At 33.7% G+C, this 19,512-nt stretch overlaps 1 protein-coding gene across 1 annotated transcript; it reads right to left on the bottom strand.

The window, feature by feature from the left end:
* Positions 1–1,585: 1,585 nt before the first annotated feature.
* On the bottom strand, positions 1,586–16,855 carry LOC110103310 (50S ribosomal protein L25). Its single transcript, XM_020831962.2, has 3 exons — positions 16,265–16,855; positions 2,877–3,006; positions 1,586–2,135 (listed from the first exon to the last, which is right to left on the bottom strand). Exons 1-3 carry the CDS (start codon positions 16,709–16,711, stop codon positions 1,915–1,917), a joined length of 798 nt encoding a protein of 265 aa, XP_020687621.2. The 5' UTR covers positions 16,712–16,855; the 3' UTR covers positions 1,586–1,914.
* Between the last annotated feature and the right edge of the window lie 2,657 nt (positions 16,856–19,512).

Genomic DNA, 19,512 nt, shown 5'->3' with positions numbered 1-19,512 from the left:
AAATACAAGGGAGCAATCATTAAAGGTGACAATGCAAATGTAATGAGGAGGCTTCATAAGGCTCGGATTGATGACTTCAAGGGGGTAGAAGACTTTGTTTTTTTTTTTTTTTAAGAATTTAACTGTCATTTTTAGTTGTGTTGATAGAGGTAGCAATAAGTTAGCTGATATGTGTGCTAATTATGCTATGGCTAGAAATTTCATTTGGGAAAATTTGAATTTGAATAAGATTCCTCCTTCATTTGTTAAATTATTGCAGGAGGAATCAACATTGTAGTTGTTTCTTTCTTCTTTTGCTATTAATGCATTTATTGCTCATTTCAAAAAAAAAAAACCATTCAAGGGGTGACGCGTATCAGAGATAGCATGTAGCATTGTGTAGGCATTCTATGTAACATTGTACCATTTGACTTTTCTTTTATAGTCTTTCCTGTATCCCTCAAAACTATATAAATAAGAAGTGATGAGGAACAAATTGGAGAACTTCTGACTAATAGTGCATACTCGATTAATTTTAAGATTCATGATCTCTTAAAGCATCCTATAGCTCTTTCTCTATTCTTTCTACTCTTTATTCTAACAAGTCTAGCTCGTCAAGTTCGGCCTATTAGTAAGATTCAGTTTTTCCACGAATAGATTTGGATCCAACATCATGTACATTTAAACCTTACTACAATCAATAGTATTATATTTTCAGTAGCAATGAGCCAACCGGACCCTTAAGCTGCAAGCTTGATAATGGAACAAAATACAATTTAGGACGACAAGCCAAGTATCATCATTACCGTTAGCCTTATCTTAACAATCAAGGTTGGAGCAAGGCAAACAATCTAAAAGAGCTGCAGCGAAATTAGCTGCATAAGAAGGAACAGTAAAAACCCCTATTTTGAAAATCGGAAATGACTAGCTGGTTCAACCGGTTCAACTATGAACCAGTTTGGTAGCCGATCCTATACAGCTTACAAAACCGACTCTACATCGAACCGGATCAAATCAATATGAACTGGCGATTCAACCGGTGAACCGCTAAGCCAGTTTGGGTTCGAAAGAACGGGCCGATTAAAAAATATTTTTATTTTTGTTTTAATTAAAATTTAAACATTATATTTTAATTTAAGTTGAACTACAAATTTGGGTTTAATTGGCTGCAAATTTAGGGAATGTATATTATAAATTTGTTTCAATATATATTATAAGAATTAATAATATGATTTGTTTAATATTATAAATGTATAAATTATATTAAATATTATTCTTATAATATATTTGATTATAAATATTTTATTTTTAAATGATATTTATATTTATAAAACTTTATTATATATTTTTAAAATTTTATAAATATTATTAAGTTCTCATGTACTTGTATTATATTATGTTAATTTTATTAATTTGAATAATATAATAATATTTATTACATCATCCGATTGGACCCCAGTTCGAACCTCTCCTTCCACTTCGTTGCCCGATCCGATTTTTAGAACCTTGATAAAAACTAAAATATTTTCAAATAGAGAAATCCATCTTCTGCAATAAATGTTTGAGTTGTCAAATAAAGTGAAATATGCCTTAAACTGGCAAGAGATTGAGCAAATAATTACTTATTTCAAAACAACATAAAAACAAGGAAATCATCAGTTCTTGACTAAGTTTTTAACAAAATTGTCACCATTCTCATCTGCAAGGATCCCAACAAATAAGACAACATGCAGCCTCCCTATACATGTCCTTTGAACAAAAGTAAAAAGAACCATCCAAGCATGAACTGCACCATACAAGTGCTAAACAAATGAACAGTAACCAACTAAGCTAGAAAAAATTAGTGCCAGTTGCACTGCTCCGGGTTGATTAAGGCTTCTCTATGCAATACAAGGGCCTGCAAAATAGGACTTCTATGGCAACACAGTTTGAAATTCATTTTGATCTTTTCTCGTCTGAAGCCCTTGCTCCTATAAGATTGCAAACTGGTTGATTTGGTTGGTGAAGCAGCTTAAGTGCGGGATGAACCTTGAGTTCTTCCATTACAATCTTCTGACCAACATCCAGTTCGCTCAAATCAACATCAATATAAGGCGGAACAATGTCAGCAGGGCAAAGGTAGTTGACAGTCCTCTTAATGGTATTTAAATAAGCCCCTGTCATGTAAATAAAAGTCCCCAGGAAGCAATATTTGAGGATGGAAGTTATGATTAATCAAACATAGATATAAAAGTAACACAACTCTGGAGATGGGTGAATATTCTAATCATGAAGCTCTTGGGTAAAGAGATCAAAGGATGTAGTTGATTCATCACAGGCGTTAATATTATTAAAGTACTAAAAGCAGAAAATTTTAATTAAGTATATCTGCCATCAACAGGGGCAACAGCATTCAGAATAAAGACTTTGCTACAATGACAGCACAAGTTGCAACTTCCTAAGCAAATGAAATCCGTCTATAGAAGCATCAGTATAAAAATTTGATGCAAAAAAAAAAAAAAAATCTGTTTCTTTGTTCTTGTAAAGAGGACGGATGACTTGCTCATACAATGGTGCCAAAAAATTGTTGGACAATATATTGTGCTTACAAGCATGAATAAGATGAACTAGTACAACTAAACAGAATATTCAGATAACAGTTCAAACAATTGAAAACATAGAATTATCAAATTAAAGAACACAAAAGCTAAAAAGAAAACCCTCCGGAAGGCATGCTAATATTTTTCTCAAATAAATTTAATTAAACAAGAAAATGGAACAGGAATTCGAACAAAAAAAAAACCAAAACGTCAACAGTGACAACATATACGTTTATCTAAGAAGGTTTGTTAAAGTTAACTCAAATATATTACTTTAACAGTATTCTTAACCTCCAAAACCCTGTAAGAATGATGTACCTTTTCTCAAACCTGGGCAAGAATCCTCTCCTCTGAAGACTAGAGGAACATCAACTTTCAATGATGCAGTAGAAGGAGCCCTCATAAAAGTGACGTTAAGAACAGCATCAGTGCCAGAATGTAGATGAAGCTAACAAAGTAAAACAAGCATTCAATTATTACGAGACTGCAAGAGAAAAAAAAAAAAATGGCCACCATATAATGTTTAACAAAATAATTTCAAAGAAAACAAAACAAGAATTTGACTTTCCGGTCTAATGTTTGATTTAAAATGTACAGCAGTATACCAAATTTCTCCTAAATATGCTTCATCATTATAAATAAGGATTTTTCTTGTTTTTTTTTTTTCTGGGAACTGAAGCATTATCCCAGAACCTCATATCCTCACAAAGTTCTTTACCACTAATTATATCAAAGTTTTCTAAAAAAAAAAAAAGATAAATGTCCAATTATTTCCAAAAACTTCTAGTAAATAGAAATAATCATTAGATCTAGTGGTGCCAATAAAAGCAAGGATATTGATACATAGTTAGATATAGTTGGATTAAGGGGATAAATTAAGAAGGTTCAATGGTCAGATCACCACAAAAAAGAACATTTTTTACAGCTCCTTAATGACAGAGTAAACTTCTATTTTTTCATTACTAATAAACACAGTAATTAAAAATTTTCATTTCATTTCCATCTTTATAAGGGATTTTATGAATGGCTAAAAGCTGGACATTGAATTTCTGGTATGTAAATAATAATAATTGAGATTATACCACAAAACTTAGAAACGTTGCCTAGTTTTCAGCTACAGATCAAACAACCAGATGTTAGGATTAAGTTCATAGGCTTACATATTCTGCAGCTACATAGAAAAATAAATATTGCGCTCTCAGAAAAAAAATACTTGCCAAATTCACATGCAAGCAAAAAGGTGAATCAGAACCAGATCAGGATTTTTCATTATGATAAAAAAGAATCAAGTTTATATAATATAGAAACCTATTTGTTCCCTCTTTTTTTTTTCTTATTTAAACAGTGTTTCTCATTCAAACAGTTATTTAGATACCTAGAAGCAGTTATTAGGATAAAATCATGGCAAAAAAACTAAACTATTTTAACGATAACTATATCTATATTTTTCAAAATATATAAGTTTTAGTGTGAAGTTTATCCAAACAATAAAACAAATAATGAAATAACACAGAAAAACTAAGATCAGACAAAACTTAGGAGCAGAAAACAAAGAACAAAATATTCATTCCTTCGAGCTTTAAGAAAGCAGCTGTGCTGACTGCATGTATACTTGAGGGCAATTCTAACTACTACTGCTCCATTATAAAGAAAAGAAGCTCATATAAACTAGTGAAACGAAAATGGTAGCTCAGCAACATAAAAATATTAACAGATATTGCCATGCCATAATAAGAGCAGCTAACTGGAACAATGATTGTACAAAACATAACGATGAATTGTTGGTTGAAGTTCGAGAAGCTACAAAGATTGTCAATATAGAAAACAAGATGTGGTGCAATTTATCACATCAAAGCCTAAAAGTCACTGAGCTCAAAGTAAGAAAGGCAGGACACTCAAACACGAGCTCTGGGATACATCATACAACATGACCTCTAATAATTTCTGAACCTTATGAACGAATTTTTTCCACTCACTGTACTTTAAACTTAGGCAACTTTCAAAAATCAAGAGCAAAGTCATAAAAGAGATCAATCACACTTTTACTCAAGCCATTTGGAAAAACTACATTCACCAAAAAATCCATTAGCTCTGGGATACCTTTCTATAATTCTCAAACCTTTACATTAGCAATCTACCACTTACCCTTGTTCGTCGGCATTATAAGAAAATCCCCCAAATGCATATAAATTCAAAGCAACATATATGAAACATGAGATTCCACAAGATCCAACTCAATTTAAATGGTTCCACTAGTGCCAGTAAATGATTAAAAAATACACCCTTTACTAAAACTAGAGAAAGCATTACAATTATGTATGAGAAATGAGCGGTGCAAGATATCTCTTGTGATTGCAGGAGAATTCTTGAGATGTCTGAATTATCACAAGGCAATATTGATTGGTTAACTTGGTCATTCCTTGATAGTAGAAGGGGAAAAGAACAATTGATAAGATAGACATCTGATGTCGATGGGTAATAGACATCGAATGTTAGTGTATGTCAAGCAACGAGAATGTTGGAAGTCATGTGACAGCCAATACTGAGGTTGATCGCTATCCTAATAGGATGGGAGATAAGAGTAATCGAAAAATGAGGTTTAAGGATCGGCTTTTGAAATCAGTCAAAAAAGAGTATATTAAAATTGTTAGATGTCACGCAATGATCGACAATTGACTTGATTGTTCTCTTGATAGGAGGAGAGACTGAACTACAAGTAAGACTAGAGTTAGATGAGTATGATCGAAGAATCTGCGGCATCAAACATTTATATGAGTCGAGCAACAGTCGATAAATAACATCAAAGATCAGACAAATGATGTTATCAACAAGCAATGACGAGTAGTGCTAATGGCAAGCAGCAATGTTGGCCAACAAAGAATGACTTATTATAACAATGATTATCAACACTAGTCAACAGATGGTGTTCTAAGGTGATTGGCAAAGCTTTGAATTTCTTTAAATATGGGAATTCTCAGCACCAAGTTTTGGATAAGAAGAGAGGAGAGTTGCATTAGGTAGTCGTCATCCAACATAAAACTTATCGAATAATTATGATAAGAAACCCTTAATGTATTGTGTTAATGCTAGGGCATTCCCTGTAAACGACGCACTATATGACTTGAATACAATGAGAAATTTGCAAGGGCGGAGAAATTTGCAAGGGCCACTGCATCGGAGCCCGGATGCAGTATTAAATAGGCAAGGGTTCCCAAATCATGAACAGATGTGGGTAAAGAAACTAGTTTTTTTTTTTTTTTTAGACCTAAAAAGACTTGGTTAGAAAATATTAGGAATGACCTTTCTTTATTAGATTTAAACGAGAATTTGACTTTTAATAGGACATAATGGAGAAAAAGGATTCATGTAGGCGACCCCACGTAGTGGGATAAAGGCTTGATGTTGTTGTTGTTGTAGGAAACTAAATAGGTGGGAGAGAAGGAAAAAGAGATTGATAGTTTAGAGTTTAAACTTCGATCTTATAATATGAGTCGTACTAGAAATGGGGTATGTGTGATTAAAGATAAGAGTTTGAAAGATAATGTTGTAAAAATGGATAGAATTTCAGAAAGAATTATAGCTTTGATGATTATTATTGATGAAAAGATTATTAATATTATAAGTGCTTATGCTCCTCAACTCAAATAGGTTTGAATATATGTTCAAAATTAAAATTTTGAAATGACTTAGAAAAATATTACAAAAGATACCTCTTAAAAAAAGAGTTTTTATTAAGGGATTTAAATGAACATGATAGTAGAGAGATGGAGGATTTTAAAAGCATCTATGATGGCTATAGGTTTGGAGCAACTAATGAAGATGTTAAGAGTATATTAGATTTTATTCTAGCTTATAATTCAGTAATTGCTAATATTATATTTAAGAAAAGAGATAAGTATCTCATCACTTATAAGAATGGATATAGTAAAACCTAGATTTGTTTTTTTAAAAGAAAAATAAATCGTTTAAATTGCGAAGTTTATAATGTTATTCCAAGTGAAAGTCTATGTACCTAACATCGCCTATTAGTTTTGAACTTTAAGATAAAGGGGAAAAATATAAAAATTTAATATATCATTCCTCTAGCATTAGATTGTGGCATTTAAAGAATTCTAACAAAAATATATTTGAGTAAGATTCGCAATCTTAAGATTTTATCGATGCATGAGGAAGGTAATATTATGTGAAAATAGTAGCTTGTAATATTAAGAATGTTGCAAATGATGTGCTTGGAGTATTTAAAAAAAGATTTTAATAGTAAAAATAGTTAGTTGTGTAATCAAAATATAAAAGAAAATATCAAAAATAAGAAGCTCTGTTAAAAAAATTAATTTAGATGTAAAAATTATGAAATTTAGGTAAGATATAAAGTTGCACGTAAGGAGTCTAAGAAAGCAATATGCGATGAAAATACTTTAGCTTTTAATGATTTAAATAATATATTTGACACAAAAGAGGGCGAAAGATATATGCATAAGCTAGCCAAACAAAAAAATTTGAGTAGTAAATATTTAGTTTAAATAAAGTGCATTAAGTATAAAAATAAAAAAATAATATTTATATAAGAGGATATTCAACAAAAGTGCATGAGAAGTTTTGCTAAACTTTACAATGAAAATTGTAAAAATATAATTAACTTTAGTGGCCTTAGCACTCTAAATGAAAATAAATATTTTTGTTTTTATCGGCGTATTACTAAAACTGAAGTTAGAAAAGTTTTAAAGAAAATGATGCATGGGAAAAATGTTGGACCAGATGATATTCCAATGAAGGTGTGGAAATGCTTAAAAGATTAAGGAATTCTTTGGCTTAATAAATGTTTTAATATTATTTTGAAGACTAGATGGATGAAGAATGAGTGTGTTGATACCTATCTTTAAGAATAAAGGTGATGCACAAGATTATGCGAATTATAGAAGAATTAAGTTAATATGTCATACTTTAAAACTATGGAAGAGAGTTATGGAGCATAAGCTATGACGTGATACTAATATTTCTCAAAATCAATTTGGATTCATGTTGGATAGGTATACTATGGAAGCCATACATTAATTGAGAGGTTTTTTTTAAAAAAAAAGATGCAAATAGCATAAATTAAAAAAGCCTGATACAAACTACGAAGTGATAGACAAGCTATTACGTTCCTCCTTTAACAAAGAAACAAAAGGAGGAATCTTATTATAGCAAATGTTATCCAAAAAAAAAACATCCAAAATGGACAAGTTAGCACAAAAATTAGCTACATATTACAACTCCTATTAGTAAAAAGAAATAGAATTGACCAAAATCTAAAAAAAAAAAAAGTCTTCAACTTCAATCAAATCTTGAATCCCATACAAGTTGCCAGCCGAACTTTGAAGAGCCTTCATAACGTTGGCCATCTTTCAATGCTCCTATCAAGAATCCAAACATCCTTCATAATATTAACTGACTTACCCGAACAAATTGTCCATTTCACAATGAGCTGAAGAGCTTTAGGACCACTAATGATAATTTTCCAAGTAGTATAACTATTTCTTTTGATTTCATAATTCTAAATATCTCTCACATACCTAGCAATCAAGGACTTATTAAGAAGAGAACCAGGTTTCTTGATGAAATTCCAAGCAAATGTTGCTCGTAAAGGACCAACCATAGAAAATGTTGAATGCAGACCGCGCCCTCCCAAGCATTTCGACTTACATAACACCTCCCAAGCAACATAATGAATACCATGATTACCATTTTGCTTATGCCATAAAAAACTCCTACAAATTTTATCAACCTCATTCAAAGTGCCCAAAGGAACTAAGGAATGAGTAGATAGAAAAATAGGTAGAGAAAGCAATACTGATTTAACTAGGACGAATATCCCAGCTAACGGGATGTATCTATTCCCCTAAGTATTTATCTTCAAGGATGACATCTCTAACAAATTGTGAAAATCAGAGGATACAAATCTCTAAAGTGCAATCTTGATCCCAAGGTAGTTCAGCTCTTTCACCTCTTTATAACCCAATAACTTAGAGATACTTCTCTTCTTATTACAACTAACTGTTTTACAAAACAATATAGAAGATTTAGGAATATTGACTTTTTGCCCCGTCCATTTGCAATAATCCAAAATAATTTTCTTCATTCTCTTGATAAACCTGAGCTTTGCTTCCGGGAACATGAGAATATCATCTGCATAAAGTAAATGTGAAATTTTCTAAGAGGTTGGAGCAATTTTGATATCCAAATTTTTACCTCTTTGGAAAAAGGCATCTGACCAAAGTTAAGAACACATGATGAACTGGTAGGGTGATAACGGACACCCTTGCCTAAATCCACTTTTAGCTACAATCCTCTTACAGTTATTTCCGTTAAGAATAATTGAAAACTTCGGGTCCACCATACGTTCCATCAAAAGATTAGTGAACTTTAAAGGGAAACCAAAGTGCATAAGGACTTGTTTTAAAGTAGGCCAAGTCATACTATCATAACCTTGTTCCATGTCAATCTTAATAGCCACCAATCCAGTCTTTGCTTTGGAGAATCTGAATTTGTTTAACAACTCTTGAGCAAGAAGAATATGATCTGAAAGAGATAGGCCCTTGATAAAAGCAACTTGTTCCACCGAAATAATCTTATGGATAATCTTCAACATCCTGTTCAATAACACTTTGGCAACAATCTTATAAATTGAGATACAAAGACTGATGGGACCGAAGTTAGATGGAAGCATAGGATTATTAATTTTTTGAATAAGAACAACCATAGTTTCTTTCCACTCTGAACACATTTTGCTAGTAGAAAAAAATTGATGGATAGCTCGCCAAACATCTTCTCCAATTATGTTCCAATAAGCTTTAAAAAAGGAATAAGAAATCTCATCTGAAACAGGTGAAACATTACCTCCAAGGGCCTTGATTACTTCGGTCACTTCATCAATAGAAAAATCAGCATCTAAGAGCCTACAATCATCACAATCCAAGGAATTTGAGAACATAGGCCAACCACTCAGCACACACCTTCTATCTCTCCACTTTTTTTCTAAAGAACTCAAAAAAGATATCTTCAATTTCGGATTGATCTTCAACAAGAACACCATTACCATATTTAACTTGGTTAATCCAATTTCCATTCCTTCTCCCATTTGCATAAGCATGGAAGAACTTAGAATTCATATCACCCTCTTCCATCCACTTCACTTTCGACCTTTGCTTCCATCAAGTATTCAAATGAACCAAGGTAATATTTAACTCATGAACCTTACTCCTAAGTAACAGCAATCTATCTACTGAAAAGTTCCCCCCATCTGCCTCCTCTATCTGAAGTTCTAACACCTCTTCTTTAAGATTATTAATTAAGATTTTTGTGCTTAGATTTACTCCAAAAAAATAAAGCTCTTAAGGCTCTTTTACATTTATAATAGAGAGTATGAATTGCATCTCCTTGAAAATTTTTTCCCCAAGCCCTAAACACAATTGTTGACGAAGCTGGATAAGAAACACACACATCTTCAAATTTGATAGAACTATCTTTTCGAAAGTTATGGCTGAACATCTTCAAAATTATTGGAAAATGATCTGAAGCCACCCTAGAAAGATACCTAACAGTTGCACGTTGAACTATATTTAAGGCAATTGAATTTAGAAGACATCTATCAAGCCTTTCTAAGATACGAGCACTACCACTTTAATTGTTGCACCAAGTAAACTTCAATCCCAGCACACCTACTTCATGATAATCATTGTTATTCATAAAAAACTTCATCTCCTAAGATCCTTGAGAAAAAATAAATTTTCTCCCACCCATTTTATCTTCTTGAGACAAATACAATTGAAATCACCTCCCACCACTGAAGGGAGGTTTCTAGAAGAAATTGATTCCAAGCTATCCCACAAACTTCTCCTCTTGTACAAATCCTGACTACCATAAACAATAGAAATAATCCACACCCCCTTATTAATCACATTTAGCTCTCCAACAAAACATTGATAAGAGGCCTCCAAAACAAAGAAAGAAGCCAAATAGGATATCCACATCATCATAATACCACCTGACAAAACTTGAAACGGATATATAAAAAAATTCCAAGTTTCCAGCATAAATTTGTTAAATTCCAATCTATCGAAAGTAGAAATTTTAGTTTCAACAATGCCTACAAAAAAACATCAAAATCTCTAACAAATTCTTTTAAATATAGAGAAGCTTCTCTTTTTTTAGCCCCTCTACAATTCCAAATGCTAAGGAATTCATTTACCAATCAAGGAGGAAGGACCCCCACTCCTTTCCCCTTTCAACATTTCCAATTTCTTATGACGAGTAGTTACATTCACAAGACCAAGGGCTCCAACTTCCTTCTGAAGTTTAACTTTCTTAGCTCCAGAACTACACCCTCCCAAATCATCAACTGATTTAGACCCATAACCAGCAGGATCTTTATATCGGCCCTCCAAATTAGCAATAGGAGGATCATCCAGACTTCCCAACTCAGCTTTATTAACTGTTAAAGTGACTTCAGATAATAATGAAATAGGATTTAAACCTGAATCTGGGCAGACATCCGAACTATCCATCAAAAGAATAGAACTCATATGACCAATTTCAGCAGCTTCACCTTTTGAATTGAATGCCAACTTTGATCAAGAATCAACTTTATTAACGACCTGGGACTTCAACCCAACTTGCTGATCATCTGAAATCAGATCTTCAGCAGCTCCAGACAGCAAACCAAACTTACTAACCTTCAGTAGAGGAGAAGAAGAGTTTGAAAAACAAACCTTACCCACCTCCAACCCCCCAACAACAAGAGAAGAAGAATCCACTTAATTATGACTACCCTTGACAACAGCCTCCAAACCATAACCTGGATCCGAACCAGCAACACCACCAACATTAATAAGATCTGAATTGTCCACTCCCTTAAAGCCACCCTCCACACCAACTTTCCTTCCTACAAGTCCAGAAGAAATACTTGTGCCCGTATTTGTCATCCTGGCAGAATCTAGCCCCCTTCTTTGCCATCCAGAATTCCTAAAATTCCTCTTACCATAGTTCACATGGATCCAAGGTCGATAGCCATCCCCCTGCTTCACCACACCACCTTTTGTACAACCTCTATCAATATCCAGTTTAGGGTCACCAGAAGGAGCTTCCTTACTAGCATTAGAATGGAAAACTGAGTGAATACCATCAACTTGTCCTTCATTCATTCCAATTTCAACGCAATTACCACTTAAGTGGCCAATCCTATCACATATGAAACAGAATTTAGAAATCCTCTTCATTCAATTCTTTGAAAAAATCTGCCCAAGCTTCCTTCGACCCAAACACCCAATGGAAGTTGTTCTCCAACAAAATCCGAACACGAACTCAAGCAAATCCGCTCCCCCCACCCCAATTGAAACATATTATCATCTAACAGAAGAGGAGTACCAACTTGGGAAAAAATTCTAAACAAATTATCTCATCCCAGCATTGCAAAGGAAGATTCGGGGCAGATAACCCCTTCAAAGAGGATGGAGAAAAGCTTGGAGACCACTTATCAAGGCCAATAATATGTCCATTAACAAACCAAGGCCCTTCCGACAAGACCGACTCGGCATATTCAGGTTCATTAAAGGAACAAAGAATCCATTGAAGACACAACAGAGTTAAATGAAACTTGCCTAATCTAGCCCATTGTCTCCTTAGTTCAATGTTGATTACTGAAAAAGGAACATTATCGCCAAACACTTTGACAACCACATCATTCTTCAACTTTCTAGTATTCTCCCATTCATTTTACACATTTAACTTACAACTTTCCCATCATCAGTCAAACAAGATCCATAATCCAGTTTATCTATTGTAATATTTGGTTTCTTGCTCCAAACATTTGGCATAACATTTCCAATAGGTTCCTTCATAGTAGGTAACACAGATGTATTGGTCCGATTGTGACACAAATCCAATTCTCTCGAATCATATTGGCGAACAATATTAAGATCCTTTCATAAGAGTATCATCCTTAATTACAGTAGAAGCCTCCTCAGAATTGTGGACAGATAATCCTACCTTCTTACCTATACCAATACAAGTGGCTGAAACATCATAATCAACCATCACCTTATCACGAAACGTATTTGAATCCTCCAACCCTAAAACAGTATTGTTATTCCCAAACCTACAGATGTGAATCTTGAATCCTATCAAGGACAACGCACCAGAATCAAAATTAAAGCTATCTCCCAACTTCTTAGATGTAAGAACATCAGAAAATTTCGAGCTTTTAAACTCGTTCTCTTTGACAATTCCTTTTCCTTTCCTTTTCCAATCACAGAAGAAATATTCTTAAAATTAGTCAATCCACCTTCATTAATAATCAAGGGTTTCTCTTTAACATGATTGAAGCGAACATCTTTGAACGAGGAACCAACAATACCAATATAAAGCACATCTCCATAAGAAAGAAGCGCATATTCTATTAACGAATGAACAAGACCCCTAGAAGCAACAGCTGGAGGATGAACGATCTATTTGATGGCCGGCGACCATCCACCGCCGTGCCAGAAGGCGAAACAGAGGGAAACAGATGTTTGAAAAAACGCACTCTCTCACTAGAAAATCGGATACTCTCTCACTATAAACAACAGATAACACCAAAAAGTATAGAGAGAAGTATAGAGAGGTTTGATGGAGAAGTATAGAGAGAATAAGAAGGATCTTCATATGATATTTATTGATTTAGAGAAAACAAATGATAAAACTTAAAGAGAAGTGCTATGGAGAGCTCTAAAAAAATAAAAGGATTAATAATGCTTATATTCAAGTAATAAGGGATATGTATGCTCGAACTATTGCTTGTGTTCAAACACAATGTGGTTTGACTAAGTAATTTCCAATTTCAGTTGGATTACATCAAGGATCATCCTTAAGCCCATATCTTTTTGCTTTAGTCATGGATGTTTTTACTAGAGATTTGCAAGAGGATGATCCATGGTATATGCTTTTTGCTAACGATATTCTTCTTATTGATAAGACTAAAGAAGGAGTTAAAGGTAAACTTAAATTATGGAGGTCAACCTTAGAGTCTAAAGGTTTTCGATTGAGCAAATCTAAAACCGAATACATGGAGTGTAATTGTAGTAATAATAGATCTAGTGGGGGTTTTGTAACTTTGAGCTATCATGTCATTAGTAAGAGTACACATTTTAGATATATTGGGTCTATTTTTTAGAGTGATGGTGAAATAGATAGGGATATTATTAGTAGAATTCACGTTGGATGGTTGAAATGGAGGAATGCATCGGGCTTGTTGTGAGATAGAAAAAAACCACTCAAATTTAAGGGAAAATTCTATAAGATGGTGGTTAGACGTGCAATGCTTTATGGCGTAGTGGAAGAGTGGCTTTACTCTTAGAGATAGAATATGAAACAAGCATATATGTGAAAATGTTGGAGTAGCTCCCGTGGCAAATAAGATTAGAGAGCGTCGCCTTAGATGGTTTGGTCACATAAAATGGTGGCCTTCCGATGACCCAATTAGAAGAGTAGATGTATTATAGTTTACCTATGTTAAGAAAGTGGAGACTCTGTCTGCCACTTACCGTTCTAAGATCTAAAAATCATGAAGCCCTCTCGGGAGATTTTAGTAAGGACCCTATCCAACAAAAAATATTCTTCGAGGCATCAACATGCATTATATTTTTGTTTAATAAATGGAGATTTTATCTATCACTTACACTCCTAGAATCCATATATTATGAAGCCTTCATACAAACTTACTAGAATGAACCTTCTCCAAAACTAAATACCCATCACACAAGTTGAATTGGCATGCCTTCCAAGTTTTTTTGGATTATAGATCTTTCTTCGAGGCTAAGGAGATAAGATTCTTCTGAACAGATTTTACGAAAATCGTCCTATATACAAGAAGGATATTAAAATGATTCAACTATTGTGAGTCAATGACTATAACGACACCCTTCTCCATATCTGACAGCAATTGTGCAATATATTAGATATTAATCATTGAAGATATCTCCTATAGTGGTAAAAAAAAGAATCTTGAGGTGTCTATGTAGCTTGAAACAATAATGAGCAGTAAAATTGGTTATTCTCATGATAGTAGGAAGATCAAGTGATTGATAAAACAAGTATTGCATGTAAACGTATTATTTGGCATTAGATGTTAGAGGATGTCGGGTGGTAGGTGATGAAGAAAATTGGAATTCATGTGATAGTTAATAAGGAATATCAAAAGTTAGATGATAATCTGTGATCGGGTCAATCATTCTCCAGATAGGATGGGTGCTGAGTGTTCAGAAGATGGACATTAAATGTTGATCATTGGTTGATGGGTGATCGTTGTTGAGGAAAATCTAAAATTGGGTGACAATCAAAAGTTAACAAGGTCATCCTCTTGATAAGAGGGCAAACCAGATAACAGGTAAGATTGGATTCAAATGTCAATGGTTGACCCACATCAAATGAGGGTCGTTGATTTGTGTCAGAAAATAGTCAAAAAGATGTGTCAAATGTAATGTGATGTTGAAAAATGACATTTGTCAACATCCAGCAATGAATACTTGTTATAGCAAGCATCATCATTGGCCAACAAGTGGTGTATGGAGTGTGGTGACATTAAACATTTACTTAACCTGACAAACAATATCAAGTGGTGGTGAGCACAACTCAAGAATTCTCTGCATGTGGGAATTCTCTTCACAAAAATTTATACCTTAATATGTGTAAAAACAAAGCACACTTGTATATTTTTTAGATGAGCATTTTGTTTATGGAGCTAAAAATTTGAACACTCCATATAATTTGACCTAGATCACTTTACGTTTTTTAAGCATCCCCTTTTCTTTATCAAATTAATTTGTGCAGTCATGGGATAGTAAAATTTCTCTCTATGAAATGCTCGTTTCAATTATAACATAATAAATGATCTTAATAAATTTTTAACAATGCTTTTGAGTGCTTATTTAGGCCCATTTGTGCTTGGATCCAAGCATTCTTGACATCGTTAGGCTCATATCATGAAACCACACTAAATCGATTGATTATAAGTTTACTTAAAATGATATTCAAATGATCCAAAAAATAATTAATAATGTAGTTAACTTAAAAAGAATTCAAATGATGACAAAAACAATTCCATAAGCATTTGTCTGATAAGATTCCTTTGATCATTTAATATTTTTTCTGACATCCTAGCATCTTAATCAACTTAAAATTAAACAATCTTAGGCTTGTTGGATTTCTTTCATTGAGACACTCATTTTAACTATAAAAACAACATTTGGAAGATGTAATTGAACTTAAGAAATTTATATCTTCCAAGCCATTTATGCATATTTGTGTTTAGGATTCAAGAATTCTCGGTTTCATTAGGTTCATCTCATCAAATTGCACTATCTCTACTATAATTTTACTCAAAATGGAATTCAGATGATCCTGGAAATAATCCATAGAATTTCTAGCCCAAATACTAAGTGCTTTGAGATATGTAAATTGTATCAATATCCATGGTAAAACATATGAATTTATTGATGTATCCTAAATCCTAGAGCTCTACCTCTTCTCTTCTCATAGGCTTGGCTTATTACATTTAAAATGATGGCACGCAGCACTACATTTTTTTTTTTAATCTAAAATGACAGTTTTACAGGCAGCTTCTTGTAAACTAGGGCATTTGCAAACATGATATTTGAAACAGAAACCAAAAAATCTAGATCGTTGCATCTTCGTACCTTGCGCGGTAACACTCGGACCTTCTCTATAATTTCGCTTTCATCCTCGAATGCCGAGCGGACCTCAAGCTCGAATAGCCTTGAGAGAAAGAAGGACTGGCCGAGGTGTTCCACGAGCTTCCGGATCTGCTTAGACTTCACGGAGATAAGTCTCTTGTTCCCACCCTCTTCCCCGTTCTCTTGCTCAAAAACAATGCTCGGGACTCTACCCGCCTTCCTCTCCTTGGAAGAGATGTTCTTTCCCGACTTCAATCGAGGGATCGCAACGATTGTCTCGGCGTACTTGGGATCAGGCCGGGGAAACCCCTCCAGGTACCCTAGTGGGGCCGATGGATTGCCGATGGGATAATGCTCAAAAAGGGAACCAGCGGCGACCGTGAAAGAGAAGGAGCGGCCGTTGTGCAAGAAGTAACTGAAAATCGCCGGCGGCAAGCGGCGGACCAACATTTGGTGCTGGCCGAAAAGGTGTAAATAAAGGTTTAGGTAGGAGAAAGAGGGAAAAAGAACAGACGGGAAAACTCGCAGCGTTCTATGAGGGGAAACTTATGATCTCTTGCCCTTCGGTGGTGATTTAGAGCCTTAGAGGCTAGCTACGTCAAAATTATTTGGTAGACGTATAGACTTCAATACAATGCTATACTGTCACGTGTTAGTCAGACGATTGATTGATGAAAATTTAATATTTAGCATGTGCTTTCCAATTTACGTGGGGCACATCAACTCTGCCCAAATCAAACACGAAAATTGAAAAGAAACACACCAAATTTTAGAGTTTGTGATATTGGCGGACTATTTTTGACAACTGAGACATGTTTTTTTCTTTTGAAAAGAGCTGAAAAAGAATAGAGAGGAAGAGGGTATGAAGAGTGGAAACTGGATTGGAGGATGTCGAATTCTGCGAGGAGATGGAAGACGTTACTCAAGAGACACAAAACGTTCAGGAAAACTTACCGCAATGAACTACGGGAGATAAGTCGTGATATTATCGGTAAATTTTAAACTCTGAAAAGGTTTTACTATTTTTTATTTGAAAATGTAGAGATTTTAATGGTTTAGGGTATATCGTTCTAATCTTTTTTGCTCCTTCGAATTTATATTGTTCTACATATGATTATGCTAGTTTAGATTATGTATAATAGTCTAGATAAAAACAAAATTTGATATGTATTATTGTTGTGTATTACCTCTTTTGTGTACCACTCTGTGTTCCTATTTATTTCGCTTTTGCATGCAGCTTATGTATACCCTTATGTTTAAATTTTGTATCACTATTGTGTACCTATGTACCCCTGATTTTTGTGTATTGCCATGTTTATATAATAACGTTAAATATATTTTTCTTGTGCACAGGGTATTTATAACTCTCAGAAGGATGCATATAATATGCATTGCCATTATAATCATAATCTGGGTTTTATCCTTCACAAAGAACATCACAGTTTATGGCCTCATTCAAGAAAAATAAGATGGAATAACTTTGTGTGTTCGAAAGCTGGATTTAAGAAGAGTATTGATTTAAATTCCAAATCAAAATATCAAAAACCAAATACCAAAATAGAGTGTCCCGTTACGATTAGATTTTTAGTTGATGAAATGGAGTTTGAATGGTACAAAAATGCATAGAGAGCCACAATCACAAATTAGCTAGGCGGGAAGATCAACAACTACTTTCATAATATAGGAATATTAGTGATGAGAAATTATTCATTCTTAAATTAATGGCATAAGTTGGGATAAGAACCATTGATGCCTTTACCTATCTAGCCGATGAAACATGAGATGTAAAAAATATTGGATTCTCTAAGAAGGATGCATATAACTACATTCAAGAAGAGAAGTGAGCAAAGATTGAGAATGAGAATGCCTATTTCCTAATTGAACTATTTAAAGAATGACTAGTTGATGACAACATGTTTGCATAGGACATCCAAATTGATGGCATTGATAGATTGTTGAGTTTTTTTTTTTTTTTTTGTAGATGGGTTGGGGAGAATATATTATGATTGCTTTAGAGATGTGATAATTTTTTATGCCAGCTATAGGCTTAACTAGTATAATTTAGCTTGTGTAGCCTTTGTTAGAGTTAATAATCACCGGCACAATATTTTATTAGGGGTGGTATTTTTATCAGAAGAGATAATTAAATTATTTACCTAGTTATTTTGAATATTTTTTTATAAACAATGAGTGATAAGTTTCCCATAATAATATTTACTGATTAGGATCATGCAATGGCTAATGCAATAGAAATTGCATTACCTCACAAACACCATAGGCTCTGTCAATGGCACATCAACAAGAAAGCTCCGTCCAAGGTATGGTGCTTCAATAGCAGTAATAAAGTTAGAGGGTTATTTTATAGGTGTTTAAGCAAGTTTGATTCTAAGGAGAAGTTTGAGAGAAATAGGGCTTAAATGATCAATGAAGGGGATCTCCACAACCATGACTAGTTAAATGAGCTTTGTAGAATCAAGAATAAGTGGTCAATAGCATTCAACAAGAGTTATTTTAATCTTGGCATTCATTCAACACAGTGTAGCAAGTCCACTAATAATATGTGCCATGACATTTCTAAGCCAACTAGTTATATAATTGATTATTTTCTAGGCTTAAAGAAGGTGATGATGAGTTGGCATTAGGATGAACTGGATGAAGAATCTAGATGCAGCTAGTCTGAGATAGTACCTTTAATAAAAAGTTGTTTAGCCTTATTTTATTCAAAAAATTTATTTACATTTTTTTAAGAAGAGTTTTTACATGTTGTGGGTTAAATGTGTATAGATCATGTGTCAAGTGACTCATCTATATTTTTTTTGTCAGAAGCATCGAGAAGATTGATCAGTCGAAGCATTAGACTGTTCATTTTGATGCAAAAGAGGTTATCATTCAATGCATATGTGGGAAGTTTGACATGATGGGTTTACTATATTGTAACTGCATGAGAGTTATAAGGTACTTAGACATAGTTAATATTCCTTCGAAGTACCTACTATTGAAATGGTCAGCTAGAGCTCAAAAATATATTAATACTGGTTAGACGTTCTTAGGTTAGGGAAAGAAGGTGAGCATATCTCAAGAGGGATGTAGTGGTATGACATTCAAAATTTATCTTAACAGATTTAGATATCAAATTAGCACATGAGCATGGGGGAATAAGGAAGTAGAACTAAATATATTGGTTGCAATAACTAAAATGGCTGCATTGCAAATCTGGATCTAAATCCTGAAATTTTTATGATAGCAAATAT

Source organism: Dendrobium catenatum, unplaced genomic scaffold (genome assembly GCF_001605985.2).
Source record: "Dendrobium catenatum unplaced genomic scaffold, ASM160598v2 original_scaffold_236387, whole genome shotgun sequence".
NCBI classification, from domain to species: Eukaryota; Viridiplantae; Streptophyta; class Magnoliopsida; order Asparagales; family Orchidaceae; genus Dendrobium; species Dendrobium catenatum.
Note: the sequence above shows the minus strand (reverse complement) of the source record. Positions and strands in the feature narration are given on the sequence as shown.

Bases quoted from the DNA above. Each gene is read 5' to 3' on its own strand.
- LOC110103310 (XM_020831962.2), bottom strand. From the start codon at position 16,711: ATGTTGGTCCGCCGCTTGCCGCCGGCGATTTTCAGTTACTTCTTGCAC. The intron at 3,007-16,264 runs GTACGAAGATGC...TTACTTTGTTAG, and splicing joins TCCGAGTGTTACCGCGCAAG to CTTCATCTACATTCTGGCAC. The intron at 2,136-2,876 runs GTACATCATTCT...TTTACATGACAG, and splicing joins TTGCCCAGGTTTGAGAAAAG to GGGCTTATTTAAATACCATT.